The sequence below is a fragment of the Pseudonaja textilis genome, chromosome 3 (genome assembly GCF_049901715.1).
Source record: "Pseudonaja textilis isolate UNSWEBS1 chromosome 3, rPseTex1.2, whole genome shotgun sequence".
NCBI classification, from domain to species: domain Eukaryota; kingdom Metazoa; phylum Chordata; class Lepidosauria; order Squamata; family Elapidae; genus Pseudonaja; species Pseudonaja textilis.
The window spans coordinates 159558536-159578159 of NC_141992.1; the positions used below are offsets into that span (position 1 = coordinate 159558536).

At 36.7% G+C, this 19624-nt stretch overlaps 1 protein-coding gene and 3 non-coding genes across 4 annotated transcripts; 1 reads left to right on the top strand and 3 right to left on the bottom strand.

The window, feature by feature from the left end:
- Window positions 1-219: 219 nt before the first annotated feature.
- Window positions 220-10654, top strand: MCM4 (minichromosome maintenance complex component 4). Its single transcript, XM_087931217.1, has 16 exons — window positions 220-517; window positions 1044-1196; window positions 2163-2326; window positions 2448-2549; window positions 2778-2873; window positions 2953-3048; window positions 3568-3706; window positions 4091-4311; window positions 4672-4792; window positions 5371-5630; window positions 6456-6821; window positions 7261-7388; window positions 8080-8287; window positions 9180-9408; window positions 9569-9702; window positions 10275-10654. The coding sequence occupies exons 1-16, from the start codon at window positions 439-441 to the stop codon at window positions 10365-10367; spliced, it is 2589 nt and encodes an 862-aa protein (XP_087787343.1). The 5' UTR covers window positions 220-438; the 3' UTR covers window positions 10368-10654.
- Window positions 10655-18575: 7921 nt separating this feature from the next.
- On the bottom strand, window positions 18576-18648 carry TRNAA-AGC (transfer RNA alanine (anticodon AGC)). The gene has a single exon. It is a non-coding gene; the product is annotated as a tRNA-Ala (tRNA).
- Window positions 18649-19007: 359 nt separating this feature from the next.
- Window positions 19008-19080, bottom strand: TRNAA-AGC (transfer RNA alanine (anticodon AGC)). The gene has a single exon. It is a non-coding gene; the product is annotated as a tRNA-Ala (tRNA).
- Window positions 19081-19504: 424 nt separating this feature from the next.
- TRNAA-AGC (transfer RNA alanine (anticodon AGC)) lies at window positions 19505-19577 on the bottom strand. Its single transcript has one exon. It is a non-coding gene; the product is annotated as a tRNA-Ala (tRNA).
- Between the last annotated feature and the right edge of the window lie 47 nt (window positions 19578-19624).

The window sequence follows — 19624 nt, forward strand, 5'->3', positions numbered from 1 at the left end:
CTGGAAAAAAATTCCCTTGGAAGAGTGCGCGGCCTTATGGTTTGGTCAGCAGCCCCTTCCACCAAGACGACAAACTACTTTTCGCCGTTTCATCCACCCCAACAAAGACGCCCCTTTAAATGTTAAACGTGCAAAAGGCATGCGGGTGTTTACTCCCCCCTTTTCGCGCAGACCTGGTTTCCCCCGCTTTGCGAGATTGGAGAGAAAGCCCGCGAAAACGCGCGGTCAAGTGATCCCATTTGGCGCGGAATTTTTTTCGCCGCTGAACCTGTTTGGGGGAAACGGACCCAAAAGTTCAAGGTGTCGCGAGGAGGATCAGGCTAGTGTGCGGGAAGTACCCGCGGTGGCCTTTGGGAGCTGTTATTTACAGTCTTTGTAGCGCGGTGCTCCTGGTTAGCTGCGGTTTCCCTTCCTCTCTCGTGTAGGATTCGCCCAACCATGGCTCCGGGTCGCCGAGGCAAGAAACGCTCGAGAGGGAAAAGCACCCCACGTGGCGGGAACACGAATGCTCCTACTCGTAAGCTGCTGATCCCCCCGAGCGCTAAGGCTCTGCGCCCTCCTTCGTTTCTCCGAGGCAGAGTGATCGATGGGATGCGATCTCTGCAATGGTACCCCCGGGCTAACTGAACAGGCCAAGCTCTGCCATTGCAAGGAGCCACCGCTGTGTCATCCCGGATTGTGCCTTTGCGAGCAAGGATCTACCATTGTTTTGCTTTGTGTTTTTGTGCGAGTGGCCGCCTGTTCATTAGGTTAACTGTTGAGTCCTATCCTCTTGATTGTCGTCCCTGTGTTGTCCTATTGTAGGAGCGTTTCAGTGCACTCACACTGGTAAAACTGAACTGTTAAAAATGTTCATATTTAATTCATCTCTACCTCACTGAGGTACACCAAGCAGAATGCAGCCTTATCGCTTTGCTGTCATTTAAGTATGCTGTTGTATTAAGGAAGGAAAATATTTTCATTTTCCCTGTGATGCTCTAGTCTAGAAACAGTTTCTCGTGTAGATTAAAGTTTTACGGTATTTACAATAGTTATTGTTGCAGCTGCTGAATCAGTACGCTCCACTCCATCACAGCAAAGTCGCCTGGATGACTCTACAGATTTGCAACCAATGCCAACTTCTCCACCAGTTGACATTCAAAGCCCAAATGTTCAGGATACTCTGTTTTCCAGTTCACCACAAATGCTAAATTCAGGTATCTTTATCATCAGATGTTAGTCATTGCATTAAACTATTAGGATTTTCAAAATTATTTGTCAAGTACAGATAGTTTTGAGATATGTAGTGAATAATTTTCTAACATAATTTAACTCTTAAGTATTTCTACTTGATGCTCTTCAAGTCATAGTAAAAGTGGTTGAAGTATATGGATAGAAATACAGAATAAAAAAAGATATGCAATCCTAAATTTGTGGCATCTAATTTTCATTATGAAATATTTAAGCATATGCATAACCCATAAGAATAATTATTTTGAATATACAGTGTCCATAATAATATACCACTGCATTTGTATGTAATATTAGCCATACATAGCCATTCAAAATTGTTAACATCTAAATTTTAATTTTCGTGCATTCCTAGCTCTGCCTTAATTGCAGACTTGGATAGGAGTTGTACACAATGCTTGCTGTCCTGGGAATGAAACATTGTAAAATTTCCCAGTTCATTTTTTCTGGAAGCTCACCAGTTTTGCCATTCTGGAAGCAAAATAGAATGGCTTATTACTGATCATTGGAAAGTTTTGCATGCCCATTTCAGATAGTTAAGTAGTGTTGCAAGGATAAAATATTATAGGTCATTATCAGTTCACTCCAGAATATATTTTTCTGATGTCTTCATGATTGTTGCTTATATTTCAGGGGTTCAAAAGGACTTCACTTTTGGAGTATCCATATCCAGCCTTCTGGGTTTTGTTGATTTTAAACAGGCTGGATTGTTTGGAGAATCAGGATATGTGAGGATTTTTTATCTTAAAAGTTTTAATTTTCTATTGTTAATTGGCATAAGGTTATTGTTTCCTATCAAGTGTCTGTTGAGAATATACATCTACTAAATTAGCCTATTATGGTTACATAAAGTTTTATATAGGCAGGAAATGAAATAAATTATCAAGCTTGTGTTTAAAAAAAACCTATGTTATAAAACTTTCCTCTAACAGTTCCCATGGATTTTGATATTAGTTCATCTCTGAGCTATGGGACATCTAGTTCTAGAGTGGAAGAAACACCAGTCCACTCTGGTGCACGAGGGACTCCAATTCGACAACGGGCTGATCTTGGCTCTGTCCGTAAAACCGGGCAGGTGGATCTGCATTCTGACATGGTAGGTTTTTGTCGTATGTCTGTGTATTTAAAAAAGGAGTTGAACTGAGTGGCATTCTTGGTTAAATAAATATAAAATTGTATCCTTTTGATTTATATTAATAAGTTCCTGTTTTACGTAGCCTGCACAGGATGATGGGATAGCAAGTGAACATTATGATGGACAAAAGCTTGTGATTTGGGGAACAGATGTCAATGTAGCCTCATGTAAAGAAAGGTTCCAGGTAAGTAGTTGCATTTTATAGTTTGATCTAAAATAATGGTAACAGTATGCATGAAAAGCTTTGTGTTGAATGCTTCAGGGTATTTATTATGCTTTCTTATGGTTACATAAAATAGATAGCACTTGTGAAGATTCATTTGGGTTGAGGACCATCATCAGGCTATTTTATCCTATTGTGATTTTGTTGGATAAGCACTGAAGCCATATCCTCTTGTTTTCAAATATTCAGAGATTTCTTCAGCGTTTTATTGATCCAACAGCTAAGGAAGAAGAAAACATTGGCTTGGATCTTAATGAACCTTTATACATGCAGCGACTAGACGAGGTATAAATGTAGCATTGTTATTTAAATTTGGCTTGTGTTAGAAGACTTACCTGTTAATTGTCAATCTTTCACCTTGCAGATAAACTTAATTGGGGAACCATTTCTGAATCTAAATTGTGACCATCTAAAATCATTTGATGAAAATCTTTACAGACAGCTAATGTTCTATCCCCAGGTAATAATCATTTTTAATGGAGGAATAGTCTGCCAAAGGCAATTTTATAGTTTGGATTTATCGTTTTAAGTAATTCGGATGTTCATTAATGTGCATGATAAAGATGATGTAAATTATAAGTTTTTGTTATTAGAAATTACTTAGTTGCTTATTTCAATGAGCAAGCATTTCTTTTTAACTGAAAGCATTGCTGAATGGTTTGAATCTTAATAATTATTTCTTAAAAGATTTAAAGGCTGCCTAAGAGAGACTCCAGTCAACTGACATTATTTTTAGAAGAAAAAAAAAACCCCTATGTGTCCAGAAAAAGCACACACTACTATATAGCCATTACCATTCTATCATGACATTCTACCCACCCGCCTTGTGTTTTAAAGCAAATATATCATTAATAAAGTGGATTCTGAATCTTATCCACTATACAATTGGACTGAATGACTGAGTTGCTTTTTATGGGAAAGGTATGCTAGTACTGAAGAATGTCAATATGTACTTTTCATTTATATCTAATTTGCACAGGAAGTAATCCCAACATTTGATATGGCTACTAATGACATTTTCTTTGAGCGTTACCCTGATTCCATACTGGAACATCAAATTCAAGTTAGACCATACAATGCATTAAAGACAAGAAACATGAGAAGTTTGAACCCTGAAGGTAAGAAGCTTTGGTATAAGTTTGATATTTGTGTATTATCACAGAAATTGTTTATGAATGTCTTTAGATTAGATGTCAACAGGTTTGTAACCAACTGAATTTTAATCCATTTTGTCACTATTATACAATTTAATTTTAACAAATGTCTTTGCTTCAAGGGAAGAAACAAACTAATGTCATTTGGGAAATTATATCCTCAGCAACTTTATTGAAATAGAATGATTTACCTTATATATAAATGTATAATTCTACAATGAATATTTTGGATGTGTCTTACTGTATCTGTATCCATTTGGGATATGTTTAGAAATACTAGATTCCATTTTACAGTAACACAATTTTTATTATGATTTATTATGTTTTTTAAAAACATTTTAAAATCAGATATTGATCAGCTTATCACAATCAGTGGCATGGTAATCAGTACATCCCAGTTAATTCCAGAAATGCAAGAAGCTTTCTTCAAATGTCAGGTCTGTGGATTCACAGCAAGAGTTGAAATTGATTGTGGCAGGATTGCTGAACCATCAGCGTGTACGAATTGTAATACCACACATAGTATGAATTTGATTCACAATCGCTCTCTCTTCTCGGATAAACAGATGGTACGTTGCTCTTATCTTCAATCCTAAAAATTCATTCTTAATGATCAAAAATTACTATATGTATGTTTCTGTTAGCTTTCAGCTCTATAGTGACTTGCAAATGTTCATTCCTTGGGCTGCATGCTGATTAAGCAGTTAACTTTTATACCAAGCTATATTACACCTTCTTTAAAAATTCTACTTTTTTGACCTATCCAAAGCTAAATTAATTGAGAGTAGACAGCTGCAAGCTCAATTGTTCCTATCTACTAAGATCCTATCTTTTTTGTTCTTAATGGTTTTCTTGAAGATGATCTATTCTGGAATTATATAATAGAAAAATACATTGTTGCACTGGGGTTTTTTTTTTTTTTTTGTCAGATCAAACTACAGGAGTCTCCAGAAGGTATGCCAGCAGGTCAGACACCATACACTATTATCCTTTTTGTTCACAATGATCTAGTGGATAAAGTTCAGCCTGGGGACAGAGTTAATATTACTGGTAAGGAAAAAGGGATTGATAATCTTTTACTTTTTATAATCTGGGGGTGAGCAACCACAAAAATGCATTAGGAAGAGCAGGGGGATGGTCAGGATGATGGGCATAATATGCTATAAACTTCTGGGAATGAAAAGGGGGCTACACCCACCAGGACACCCGGGTTTTATTTTATCTGAACAACAGGTACATTCCCTGGTTTGTTTTTGCTAAACTGTCATCTCCAAAAATTCTGCAGATCCTCCAAAACGCAAATGAGTTGTTCCAGTTACAAAACAATTTTTCTATTTTGGTACAACATATTTATTTCACAAACCCATCAATGATGGAGTTCATTTTGGATGTGTTATCTTTCGATTGCTCAACAAAATAATTCTTCATGTTGATTGCTTATAACATATTTCACTGAAGCAAAGATATAACTAACGAGGTGGATCTATCTGTTGTGTGTTACTTAAAATAATAATAAAATAATATATATAATTGTATTGTGTAGGAGCATTACTAGTATCCAGTTGTGACTCCATAATCCAATCTATAAATATATATATGGTAAATAATACTGTTTTATTTTTTATCAGGAATTTACAGAGCAGTTCCTGTTCGCGTCATACCAAGAATGAGCAGTGTAAGATCTGTCTGTAAGACTCACATTGATGTTATTCATTACTGCAAAACTGATTCAAAACGTCTCTGTAGAATTGAAGAAGGAACAGAACTGAAAATATTTATGGAAGAACGTGAAAAAATGCTTCAAGCGCTTTCTCAAAAGCCAGATATTTATGACAGACTTTCTTCTGCTCTTGCTCCAAGCATATATGGGCATGAAGACATTAAAAAGGCAAGGAAAACTTAAACTATATTTTAGCAGCTGAACCCGATGCTATGTTGATGAAATACATGAAATTCTTTGCATACCTCTTGGTACATGCATTCTAATAAATTACAGTCCAATTATGAAAAATAAATCAATAAAATTCAGCAGTGAGTAAAGTGGGTTTATATTACATAAGACATGGAGGTTTGAAACCTCAAACTATTAGGTACAAGGATGTGAATTTCACTTCAGAAATTTAGCATTTTCTTAAAAAATAGAGAACTTTTAGTTATATCCGGTTTACTAAACGAGAAAATCTTTCAATTATACTGATGGCTCAGAGGGGCAATTCATTTTGGGGATATATAAAATAAGGTCCTTCATAATTTGAAACCAAACAATATAAAATATTTAACTTGGATAGCTAATATCTATTTCAGAAGAAAGTATTGTCCTGTCTTGTCAGAGGTTTTTAATATTACCTTAAATTGCCCCATACATTTTTAAAACATGCATCTTAAACTCAATTAAGATTTATAGTCTGGAGGTTTGGTCTGATTTTGGATATGTTTTTAAAAGGCTAATAAATGAGATAACAAGGTATGTCTCTATAAGCAATGTACAGGGAGATTTTCTGAGAAGCAATGCCTGTTCTGTGGAAAAGATGCATATGACCAGACATACCGATGAGATTATATTACTTAGGAGTTCTAAGAAAATGTAAATCAGATAAATCAGATACCTAATTATCTGAATTTGAAATTTAAAAATTCATTTTGTTCATATGATTGAATCTCCTTTTTAAAAAAGTGGAGGGGAGAAGCCTTGACCTTGATACTGTTTTTGCAGGGCATTCTTCTTCAGCTATTTGGAGGTTCAAGAAAAGATTTCAGTCATACTGGCAGAGGTAATTTCCGAGCTGAAATAAACATTCTGCTTTGTGGAGATCCTGGCACCAGCAAGTCACAATTCCTTCAGTATGTTTATAACCTGGTTCCAAGAGGGCAGTATACATCTGGAAAAGGTTCCAGTGCTGTTGGTCTTACAGCATATGTAATGAGGGATCCTGAAACAAGACAATTAGTTCTACAGGCTGGAGCTTTGGTCCTCAGTGACAATGGGATTTGCTGTATTGATGAGTTCGATAAAATGAATGAAAGTACAAGGTCAGTGCTTCATGAAGTTATGGAGCAACAAACACTCTCTATTGCCAAGGTAAGTCCTTTAAAAAAATCAGCATTTTAAAATTTGGTAATGTATATTATTCCCTTCTATATCTGGCCTCCAGGTGTGAGTGCAGATATCTCTATATCCAAATAGAATCACTCATGCAAAATAGGATAGGACATGGAGGCATGACTGAGTCCCACAGAAAAAAAATTAAAAAGTATTAAAGAGGGGAAGGCAAAATGCTTGAGTTTATGGGGATGATAAGAGAAAGGGGGTGTCCAAGAAAGATCTATTGACCAGAGAAAAAGTAAATATTTGTATTTCCCGCTGACATATTTTGTTTAGGGTCTTATTCACCCAGAACAATTGAGAAATGGTTCACTTACAGAATTTTATAAAAGAGTAAATGTATAAGAACTTTGTTACTTTCATGTAAATGAGATCCAGAATTGTAAGAGAATCTCAAATATTTTCTTCCCAACAGGCTGGAATTATTTGCCAACTAAATGCTCGTACTTCCATTTTGGCAGCCGCTAACCCAACAGAATCCCAGTGGAATCCAAAGAAAACTACAGTTGAAAATATCCAGCTTCCTCACACTTTATTATCTAGGTATGCTCTGAAATATATGTACTGTTGTTGCTAGTAGTTATTTTTTGCATAACATTACTCTTTTGCTCTCTGCAGATAGTTTTTCACGAACTCCCTACTAGGGCTGTATAGCACTTTGGATTTAAAGTCAAAACAGTGCATTGAAGTGTAAGGAAGGAATACTTGTTTGTATCTCTTCGGAGCTGCTGTATCTTCTGGGATTATATGATTGCTTACCCAAGAAGAGGAAGACACTAATGTTAACTATTCAGATGAAGGGAAGCTGTTTCCCTGACTCTTCTATATTTATTACTTTCTTGGTATACTCTAAAAGGAGGCATTTTGTTCTGAAGCTTGCAATATTCAGATTTGAAGTGGGCAAGAACACTCAATCAAAAGAAGCTCACTCTGTGACTTGAGCAATCACTTCTGTCTCAACCCAACCTATCTTAACAGCGAGCTGGATGTGAGGAAAAATAGGAAGGAGCGCTAGTATTTCCTCTTGTGTTACTGTGTGAAAAGCAGTACAGAAATAAAATGATTGTCTATGCCATACATAGAGAACAGAATTCTAACTTTTAGATTATGCTGGATGAAGTTCGCATACCAGAATATAATAAAATTGTTTTTTGTAATCTGAAATTAATATTATTTTTAAGAAGCAATTCTATTAATCATAGAAAAATCATCCATATTGCTTTATTCCAAATAGATTTGATCTCATTTTCCTTATGTTGGATCCTCGTGACGAAACATATGATAGACGTTTAGCTCATCATTTGGTTTCATTATACTACCAAACTGAAGAACAGGTTGAAGAGGAATACATGGATATGGCAGTACTTAGAGACTACATAGCTTATGCTTGTACTTACATCAATCCCAGATTGAGTGAAGAAGCAAGTCAAGCTCTCATTGAGGTACAAGCAGGTTAAACCATTATTTAACTTTCATACAGCACATTTTTAAATTACTCATCTGATTTTGAAATCTTAACATCCACTTAAAGGTCTAATGGGAAATATAATTAATTACAAATGACTAACAAGTATATAAAAGGTGCATTTTTTTTTAAAGTATGGCCTAAAAGTAGGATTCATGAGAATCTGGGAACTGGGCTCTGGATTAAATCCATTTTGATGGAGCACCTTTGTATAAATAGATGATCCCACAAGAAAAATAGTGGCATGCTCCAGAACATTGTGCTGCAGAGAGGAGTACTATTTAAATGTCTTGAAAGATGCATAGATCCTCAGAAATGAATGAATTGAATAAACAAACATGATTTAGAACTGATTAGAGTCTTAGGTTAGTATTAAATTTAAAATGGAATTTCATGCATTAAGTCTACTTAGTGAATATGTGAACTTAGGTATTGTTTGAAGAACTCTGCCCTAAACATAGCATCAGCTCATCTTGTTAGTTACACAAACAAATGCCCAAGGATTTCATTGCAGTGAAATGGGTGGCCAGTTTCTGCTGCAACCTTATGCATGGGTGAACTAATTAAGGGAATTGCTTGCCTACATAGATCAGTTGCATGTTCAACTTAATTCTAAGTAATAAATATATATATCCATTATATAAATATTTAAAGGTAAGATAAAACATTGATCTCATATATATTGAAAATTATATGAATAATGACATCTCCCCTTCCCACAATGGCCAAGGGTAAACAATTTAGCCATTGTTTGAATTAAATAGTAGAACCAGTGTTTTTATACTTGTATTCTCTTATTAATGTCTCCTCTAAAATGTTTTTTATACACACACATGCACACAATATTATAACCTCTTCTTCTCTACTAGGCATATGTGGATATGAGGAAAGTTGGAAGTGGAAAAGGGATGGTTTCAGCATATCCTCGACAACTAGAATCATTGATTCGTTTGGCTGAAGCTCATGCTAAAGTGCGTTTTTCCAGAAAGGTGGAAACAATAGACGTAGAAGAAGCAAAACGTCTTCACCGTGAGGCTTTAAAACAGTCTGCCACTGATCCAAGGACTGGAATTGTCGACATATCTATTCTTACAACAGGTCTTCATATAATAATACTTGCTTAAATGTGTATAAATATTTCCACATGACAGTAAACTAAAAATGCTTGATGCCATAATCTGACAGAGTTCTGTATGTAGTATTAGAATGTTGTGTAGAATCCCATTTGTATGATTTGTTTCTACTTTTGCTCTTAAAGGGATGAGTGCCACTGCCCGTAAGCGCAAAGAAGAATTGGCTCAAGCTTTGAAAAAACTTATTCAGTCTAAGGGTAAAACACCAGCTCTAAAATATCAACAACTCTTTGATGATCTTCGTGCACAATCTGAAACAGTAAGTTTGATACAGGCTTAAGACTTTGTATATTTTATCTATATCTGATAAGGCGCTTCTATTTATTTTTCAGTGTTTTGTCTTCACTTTTATTATTTATTTCATAGCTACTGAAAAGCCATAACTACTAATCAAATAAAATATTACGTCTTATCCTGCTATAAGAATCTACTTGCATTTTTCACAGGCAGACAGAAAATGCAAAAGACAATGAGCATATTTTGGGAAAAAATGGTGATCTGATTGCGGCTATTTTGTCTGCATGAATCGGAGAACAAAGTTATTTTAGAATAACTTTTCCAGTCTGGTTCTCTCTATTAGATTGTAATTCCAGCAGGGAATGTGATTTACAGCATTTATAGGATAATGTCTGATTGGAGAAAACTACGTTGCCAAGATTGATCATGTTTTTCAGAAAGTTGGTTTTAGATATACAAATCTATTATATAATTTCTAGATTGTATCCTGAACTTGAGATCAGTGAAGGAAAAGTAATGGGAGATAAAGGAATGTTTGCTGATATGCAGGTTAATTGAAAGTCATATTTGTTCATTTCAATTTTTTTCTTCAAGGCGATCACTAAAGAAATGTTTGAAGAAGCACTTCATGCATTGACTGATGATGATTTCTTGACTGTAACTGGGAGGACTGTGAGACTACTTTAATTCAAATCATCATTTTGCAGTGATTTAAAAATACTGTTCAAGAGGGGTTTGTCAACATCATCACTGAACATTAATACCTAAAGTTTAACGTTTTAAAACTGTAAATATTTAAAGCACAGTGGATTTAATCTTCATGAATATATTTCTTTAGGATTTTAAGCTGAATAAATGCTATACATTTAGACACCAGGTATAATCGAGAATGGGAATTAAAAGATTGTTAGAACAATGTTACACTCATTACATAAAAATTTTAAATAGTTAATAAAAAAAAAATCAATCTGTCATCACAAGCTTCACAAGTAATTGTGTCTGTTTGGCTGAAATACAGCATTTTTTGTTAATTTATGTACGGAACGCAAACAATTCAGGTGGAAGACTGGGCCAGTGAGGCTTGCCATACTCTTTAAAAGCTTTATGTGTATTGTGGACAAAACTTAATTTTCCAACTCTGAATATTTTATAAGCTCGCTTACTTTTGCATAAATAGTTTTGGTAGCCCTCATAAATTATGGTTCTGAACTATACTACATCAACATATTAAAGATAACTTAATATTTTGCAGAGAAAATTAGTGTTTGTTTTTATTCCTCCAAAAACATTTTATTCTGACTTGCAGAATAGGAAGTGATTTAACTCTTTTCAGTATAGCAAATTGATGTCCTACTCTTTGCCTTTATCAATAAGCCAAATTTAATTCAGCTTGTAAGTTTATATAATATTTTTTTACAAATGCTGTAGGTCATGACAGAAGTATAGGACACATATAGTATATTACAGCACTGAAAGTCATGTGATGAAGTCATGTGATTGGACTGACACTTAACACTACCTTTAGCCATGGGGATTTACTGAGTGACTTCAGGCCAATCACACACATGCTCAGCCAAACCCAGTTCCAAGAGTTGTTGTGGAAGATAGAAGGGAATGCTATGTTGTGATGCAATCTGAACAAAATTCAAGATATAAATCTACTGTTTCCCTAAAAATATGACCTTCCCCGAAAGTAAGTCCTGTCTTGATTTTTATGTGTGCCCAATATTAGCCCTACCTCCCAAAATAAGCCCTAATTATGACCCCGTCCACCCCATTGTGCAGAGGTAAAAATTAAGCCAGGCTGGAGGTAGTGGTGCTGCCCTACTACTTACCTTCGGACAGTTGCAGTCAGGCCTCATACACTCCAACACCTGCCTTGCCTGTTTCTTCTGCAGCCAGCTCTGTTATCAGCTGCAGAGGCCTTCAGGAAAGCTTTGCCAGCTGCAGAAGTTCCTGAAGGCCTCTGAGAGCAAAAAAGAGGCCAGGAGCGATGCACGCAAATAAGGTAAGTCAGTAGATGACACACACACCCTGAAAATAAGACCTGGGGCCTTTTTTGGTGGAAAAAAGTGTAAGTCAGTCTTATTTTTGGGAAACGGGTAGTAAGGCAATAGAAAATATGAGATACAGTTTTAGAGTTTGTTTGACATTTTGAGGCTGTCAAAAGTAGCTGTTCTTAGCTGAGAAGATGACAAGATTTCTCTGTAAGACAGTGATTTGACTTTGACAATATGTTGTGGAAAGAACAGGACCTCCCATCAGTCAGAAGTGATAAAAAGTATTCCTGTCAAATAGAAGTATAGGCAATAGCTTGTAATTTTCTTAAACTCTATACAACTCATGTGTTGGGTCATCTATAGCTGCCTATTTCAGACTAGTGAATTTGGTGGAAGCTATAACTCCAGTACGTTATAAACTGAAACTCAATTGGCTAGAATTCATTCAAAGTGAAATTAAGATGCTAGAATTTAAATATAAAGCATACAAGTATTTAAACAACAAATAATAGATCTCGGCAAATCTCAAACTGACAATAAAACTTTGTTGGGTGGTGGGGGTGGAGGTAGGCTTCAAAGAAACTAAAAACAGGAACCATATAATGTATTAATCATTGAAAGATCTGTTCCAAATTCTCACTAATACGTCATTTCATAAAGGAGCTCAAAGCTGATTCTTGGATAATTTATGATTATTATAATTTACAGTGTATTTATGGGAAATACAGCGTGTCATGTATATACGAGGGTATTGTATAACAAACATTCAGGTCAAATGTGGGTAAGGAAGTACTCTGGATATTCTCTGTTCAAGCATGTAGAAACCAAGGGTCAGCATTAGCACCTGGAAAAAGCCATTTTAAATTAAACCACAAAGAAAAACAGAAAACAAAGGAGAAGGTCCATTACCAAAGTGATGAGCATACAAACTGCAGAAGACCAGAGGAAGGAGGAAGGGGTCCAAAAGCATCTCAGACAGTCCAAAATTCCCATGAAGATTAGAGGCAGAGAAGCAAATTCAAACTTAAAAGACACTGCTGCTATATCCAATCAAAATAGTTTTAGGAAAACCTGCCATTTGTTTCTTGGTTTTTCATAGGGCTGACTAATATCCATACAAATGATTTCAAATTCCAACTGCTTTTTAGTTCCTCATAAATGACCAACTTGATTCATATTAGCAACAAAAATGCCATACTAGAATGTTAGGTAATCAGTAATACGAATCAGATGGTAGGAGTCCCTGTGGATTCTACTCCGGTAGTCGTCAGCTATAAGTGGCGGTGCTCATCTCCATTTCAAGGCCATTGAGCCAGCGCTGTACAAAGACATTTCTTGGTCATGGCCAGCATATGTCACAGAATGCTGTTCACTTCCCACTGAAGTGGTAAGCCACATCTACTTGCACTTAAAAGCTTTCAAACTGCTAGGTTGGCAGGAGAGGACAGGAGTTCACAATGTTGGAGCTTAGGTCTGGAATCTGGGTTGTCGGCTTTCCAGCTGACAAGCCAAGCATCTTAACCATTGTGTCACTGTGACATCCCAAAACCAGATGTGGACTTACTATTAAACTTTGTGACAATAAGTGGAGGCATGCACTTCAACACAGATGTGAATAGAGGATAGAATTTGAAATTTATCATAGTGCATGGAACAAAGATTAGCAAACTTTCTCAGCTCTTTGGCACATCTAAAATTTTAAGAACATGGTCAAATGACAATCATAACCCTTATTAGTCAAAATGGCTATCTTAGGGAGCATAACTTACAAAACATTTTATTTCCCATCCCTATTGCCCTTCTGCAGGATATTCCTACTATCATCTTTCCCGCCTTTTTTTTGCATGCTGGACTGCACACGGCCTTTATTTTTATTTTTTAAGGAAAACTTATATGGCCTATTTTGACATTCTTTGGAATAAAGATGTAATAATGGGCACCTTGCTTTGTCACACACTTCTAATTTATTTTAGGATTTCTTACATTGAACAGGTGCTTTGTTCCTATATAAAAAAGAAACTAAGATTCCTGCAGCCTACATGCAAAACATTGTACATTGTACTGTATACCTTCTGTTCAATCTTCCTGTTAGCAAATTTTCTCATCTGCAACATAAAAATAGCAATATTTTATACTGAATAAAGTGAAAGCTACACTCCAAAACTTCACTTGGGCTGTGTGTTAAATTGATTCTATCAAATACCAATTTTGCCTTCCATCATTTATATAAACTAAATTATTTCTTGGTCACACTAAAAGTGATTTAATTTTGAAATAGGCTTTAATAGGTTACAGGACAAGAGCAGGTTATAGTTCAACCAAGCCGCTACTTAAACCTGAACTGGTTTCAGTTTGCACAGCAACTAGCAGACTTAAAATTTCCTCTAGTATAAGCAGTATAAATCTTTGCACCACAGCGAAAGTTTATTTTCTAAAATAAATTAAGAGGATTACTGTTGGACGGAGCAGCATATATTTTATACCACTGCTACTATTGAAAAAATATGTCTTTGTTGTAATAATTATAACCACAAGGAGGAGATGGAGGCAAACTTGAAACTTCTGAATTATAATTCTAGTTTTTATTTTTCCCATGGGGCAAATAAAGAAAGCAATGTTAATCAGTTTTAAAAACTAAAAAAAAAAAACATGCCAGGAAAAGAGACAGCAACAGATTAGTAATATTTGTAGGGAAATATTAACAAAGACAGTTTATATATTAAATTCTATTCAGAAACTAATAGAACGTGTATTTTCAGCAAAAGATTGCTTGTAGCAACGTTTCAGCACAATCTCATCTGCCATCATCAGGCTTCTGTATTGTGTTCGTCTGTGAGTCAGACTTTCACAGCCGTTTGTAGTAAATTTGGTGCTGGCCTACGCTGTGCCAGAATGGTTTTTTCTTCATCCTGATTGGTTGGGAGTCTTGGTCTGTGTTTGTTGGTCTTGGAGTTTGCTGTTTTCTGCTTGATTGGTGTTTCTGATATCTTCTGTCTGTTTTGTGGCTTTTTTTGTCTTGATTGGCTGGCAACATTGTGTTATCTGTTATTGGAGGCTTTTAGTGCAGCTTGGCTCCGAGTAAATGGACGACTATCATTTATTAGGAAGCTAGGTTTCATCTGAGTGCCTGGTTGGGGTGTGTTTGAGCTGGAGGTATCGGGGGGATCTGTTTGTGCCCAGGTGTTTGCCTGGCTTGTGGTATGGAGATTTTTTTGTTTGAGAGTGCAGGCTTCCAAAAAGTTGACAGTCTGGTGGAATTATCTCTTCTATTCATGCTTTCAGGTCTTTTTTCAATCTCTATGGCTTCTCTGATAATTCTGTAGCTGGAGTTTTCTATAGTGACTAGGGTTTTGATGCCATTGAAGACAATGCTTCCCTGATTATTCTCTTGCTGGAGTGTTCAGTGTTGGATATTAATTTGGTTCCTTCGAAATTTCTTTATTAATTTCATGTCCTGTGGCTTTAAGGTGCTGGAAGAGGGAGGAAGTATTTTCTTGCGTGCATTTATTCTGTTGGTTTATTCCTATTGGTTTGTCCAGACACATACATTGGACAAACCAACAGGAGAATAAATGCACGCATCGCAGAACACAAAAATGCAGTCAGAAGAGAAGAAAATACTTCCTCCCTCTTCCAGCACCTTAAAGCCACAGGACATGAAATTAATTTCGAAGGAACCATATTAATATCCAACACTGAACACTCCAGCAAGAGAATAATCAGGGAAGCCATCGAGATAGAAAAACACCCCTATAACATGAATAGATGGGACAATACCTCCCGCCTACCAGACACCTGGAAGCTAACCCTCACCAACAAACGAGTCCCAGTCACGAAAACCAACACCAGACCCAAAACTACATGGCACACCACCACCAATCCCCCTCATCAGACCCAGACCCAAGCCCATCCTATAAACGAAGGACAACCACCAGAAAACAGACCACGGCTGCTTCGCTAGCTGTCGCGCCCCCCGACCCCAAAACCAAACAAGCTGACACAGACCCCAAACTTGAAGTCAGACTAAAACCCAGAATGCTACATCACAGCCATCCACTCAGGATATCACATCAGAAAACTCAGGAAATTACACCACAAGAACTCAAGAAGTTGCAGCACAGCAAATGACCCAGGATATCACAGCACAAGACCAAGGATACCACAGCAATAAGTCTCACAAGGTCATCACACAACCCATTACCTAAGCCGTTACTACACAGGAGGCTAATGGAAAAGAGATCAAAACACAAACAACCCAGGAGATTACAACGAAGGACCCAGGATACCACAACAAAAGAACTCACAAGCCCATCACACAACCCATTACCCAAGCCATTAAAACACAAGAGGCTAATGGAAAAAAGATCACTACAAAACAAACGACCCAGGAGATTACAGCACAAAATCCAGGATGTCTCCACAACAAAACTCACAAGGCCATCACACAGCCCATTATACCAACATCAACTCCATCAACCAATCAAGAGGCAGCAGCGCAGCCAACCAGCCCAGCACACCAGCCCCCACCACCAGTATTTATAGAGAGATGGCAGCTCTGATCACACACTGCTTGCACTGGCACGAAGCTGAAAGCACCAGCCTGAGGATGTTGAGTGGGACCTCACCGAAACATCGCCAAGATACTCTTAATCTTACATGGGAAAAGACCCCAAAACACCTAAATATATTCATGTTTTCACAATAATGAAATTAGTTCAATCAAGTTTACATCTGTTCATATCACAGCACTAAAAACATAATTAGATCCTGATGGAGGAAATGTTTTTTCTGGGATTCTAAAAAATGCTTTCAAATACATGTTATCATTTTACAGTCTCAAAAATAATAAAATCCAAAAGGGATGTGCCACAACTATTTTATACAGTACAATTTTGACTGTGTATTTTGTATGCAAAACTTTTTGTATTTTCCATTTGTGTTTGAAAACAAACTTAACTCAATTAAGAATATTAAACAGTAGCCCAAATTAGCCAAAATAGTCATTTCTTTGCACGAAAAACCTGGTTAATTTATCAGATTGTGACTGTACAGATCCAGGTTCAAGCCCTGGATACTTGAACTCAGCTGTGAGCTGCACAAGCTCACTGGATGACTCTCACTCATTCTGTCAGTCAAATCTACCACATAGGATTATGGTGTGACTGGGGGCGGGAGTTAGAAACGGGAGACAGTGTTTACATATGCTGTCTTGAGTTTCTGAATAAATGGTACGATACAAACCTACAAGTAAGTAGCTAAAGCTATTGTGAAGCTAACTTGCATTTATTGGACTGAAGACTGTCAGACTACCAACATTCTGAAGTGAGTCAAAGCTGGGAACACATACACAGGGAGACTAACCCCTAACGTCTCTCTTTTTGCCACAAGTGAAGTTTTGCCTGAAGTTGCTAAAGGAGGCTGGAAACATGTGATTTAATATCCCCATTAGTTGCATATTTAAGTTGGAATATGCGGAAAAAAGGGTTTTCTGCTAATCAACTAGTAAATAAGTAGCATCTTTTCCATGAGTTCTCTGTTCAACAGTAGAGTATACATTTATTTATTAAATTTTAAACTGCTTTATTTCAATTGACTCTGGTTGAGTTCACAGAGTTAGAAATAACAGTACACAATTATGTATACCCATAAAACAGCAATTGTTAAGGTGACATTGCTCCAAATTCTTAATAATTCATAGGACCTGACCAGCTCAACCCAAGGCCTGAAGGAAATGCCAAGTTTTTTTTTAAAAAAAATGCTTAAACATAGGGAAGGAGACACCCATGCAAATATCAAAAGGCAGGTGCAATGGCAGAAAAGTCCCACTCCCTGGATCTCACAAGTAACATTCTTAACTGAAATGACCTGAATCAGGCTAATCTGATATGATAGAACATACAGGATGGACAGATGTTAAGGGATGTTAGATGATTCTTAACATAGGTCTTATGCCATGTACAGCTAGATAGGTAATAATCAGCACCTTGACTCATATCCACAAGCCAACTAGTAACCAGTGCATCTCACCAATCAGGGATGCTATGTGGGCACAGAAGACTTATCTATCATAATTGGAAAAGCCACATTCTGGATCAAATGTAGCTTCTGAGTCGTCTTAAACTGTAGAGTTCATTGCAATAGTTCAACTGCAAAATGCTTAAGGCATGATGTAGGGCCTCTTGATCCAGAAACAGGAAAAGCCAGCCAACACCTTTTGTATGTTATTGATTACCTGATTTATTGCTTCTGATGTTTATTTTCTCTGTGCAAGTTTGGTCTTTTATGTGTTTTACATAATAGGTAACAGCAACTTGCAGTCTACTCAGAGCTTTCTATTTTTCTTTATGCTGTTATAGTGGAAATTTATTTTTTATTTTTTAATTAATTTTTATAACCACCCATCAGTTACTCTGGATGGCTTACAATTCAAATATATATTGCAATTAAAGCACTAAAACATTTTGAAAAATAAAAAAACAATAAAAACTTCCAAAATAAATATGCATAGCAGCTGAGATACCTGACCAGTTAGCAATAAAGCCAGAAAACAGGGCCCTGGCCTGGACACATTTAGCACCCGAGCTTTGGGAACATAGCCAGGCTTTTAGGGCTTTAAGGTTGGGTCTGTTTTGATCTCCAAAGAGCCAGATGTACTAAAATGATGTGGAAACAATCACATGAATACTGCTCCTTTATCCTCAACTGTCACTAGATTCCCAAGAGTGTTTGTCTGCCACCTGTAACACTTCCTGAGGTAACTGAAATGTTTCTGGAAGCTCTAATTAGAATAAAGTAGAATATTTTATTTGGCCAAATGTCATTAGACACACAAGTTTATCTCGGTAAAAAAGCTCTCAATGTACAGTTCGTATTAAAACGGACGAAAAATGAAAAGTGGAGAATGCGGGCATCGATCCCGCTACCTCTCGCATGCTAAGCGAGCGCTCTACCATTTGAGCTAATTCCCCTCCCCGAGTACATACTTGGAAGCTTCTGTATAGAAAGCTTTTACAAAGAGAATACGAAGTACCAAGAGATTTACGCTGATTCACGGTCTACTTAACAGCAAAATTGCAAAGCAACAGATGGCAAAGATCAAGAGTTGGAAGTTTGTGCTTATGATAGAACAAGAGCAAATGATAGTTTTTGTAATTCTCTTTCTGTGTTTAGTTAAGCCAGCCCTACTTTTTACAATTGTAACCATTCCATTGAGGGTACTCATCTGAAGAAATGTAAATTTTTGCTATACTTGATCTTCCATTTACGCTTTGTGACAGTCAAAAGCAAAGCTTTGTAATTAAAAACATGTTAAAAATAAACTACCCCATGGAGAATGCGGGCATCGATCCCGCTACCTCTCGCATGCTAAGCGAGCGCTCTACCATTTGAGCTAATTCCCCTCTTAGTAGGAAGCGCTTAACCTCTGATGAATCAGCACAGGAAATGAATGGCTCAGGATAAGCACTAGGAAGTGTTCTCCACCAGCACAAATACGGCATTCATATTTGGTTCCTTTGGAAGAAACTTAAAGCAATGTAAAGAAAGTGAAAATACACTTCTTCAAAGTCAAAGATTCACCCATTCAGCTTATCGCAGCTCAAACTGTGAGATGTCTACTGCTTTCAGTCTGTCCCCACCCCCCAAATAATCAAATGTTTTTCTCCCATAAATACGTTCTAATCGTCCTCCTCCCTTAAGTAACTTTGATTGGTTCATAACACTCGTTGATGCAGTAATAATCTATCTTGGATGATTAATTAGCAATTTGCCTAATAAACAGTTAATTATTGGCTGTGTGAGGAAGACCTAAAAACAACACCTCCGTGGAGAATGCGGGCATCGATCCCGCTACCTCTCGCATGCTAAGCGAGCGCTCTACCATTTGAGCTAATTCCCCATGCTAAAGTTGTTTTTCGGTATTCCTTTTAAAAGTAAACAAAAGCT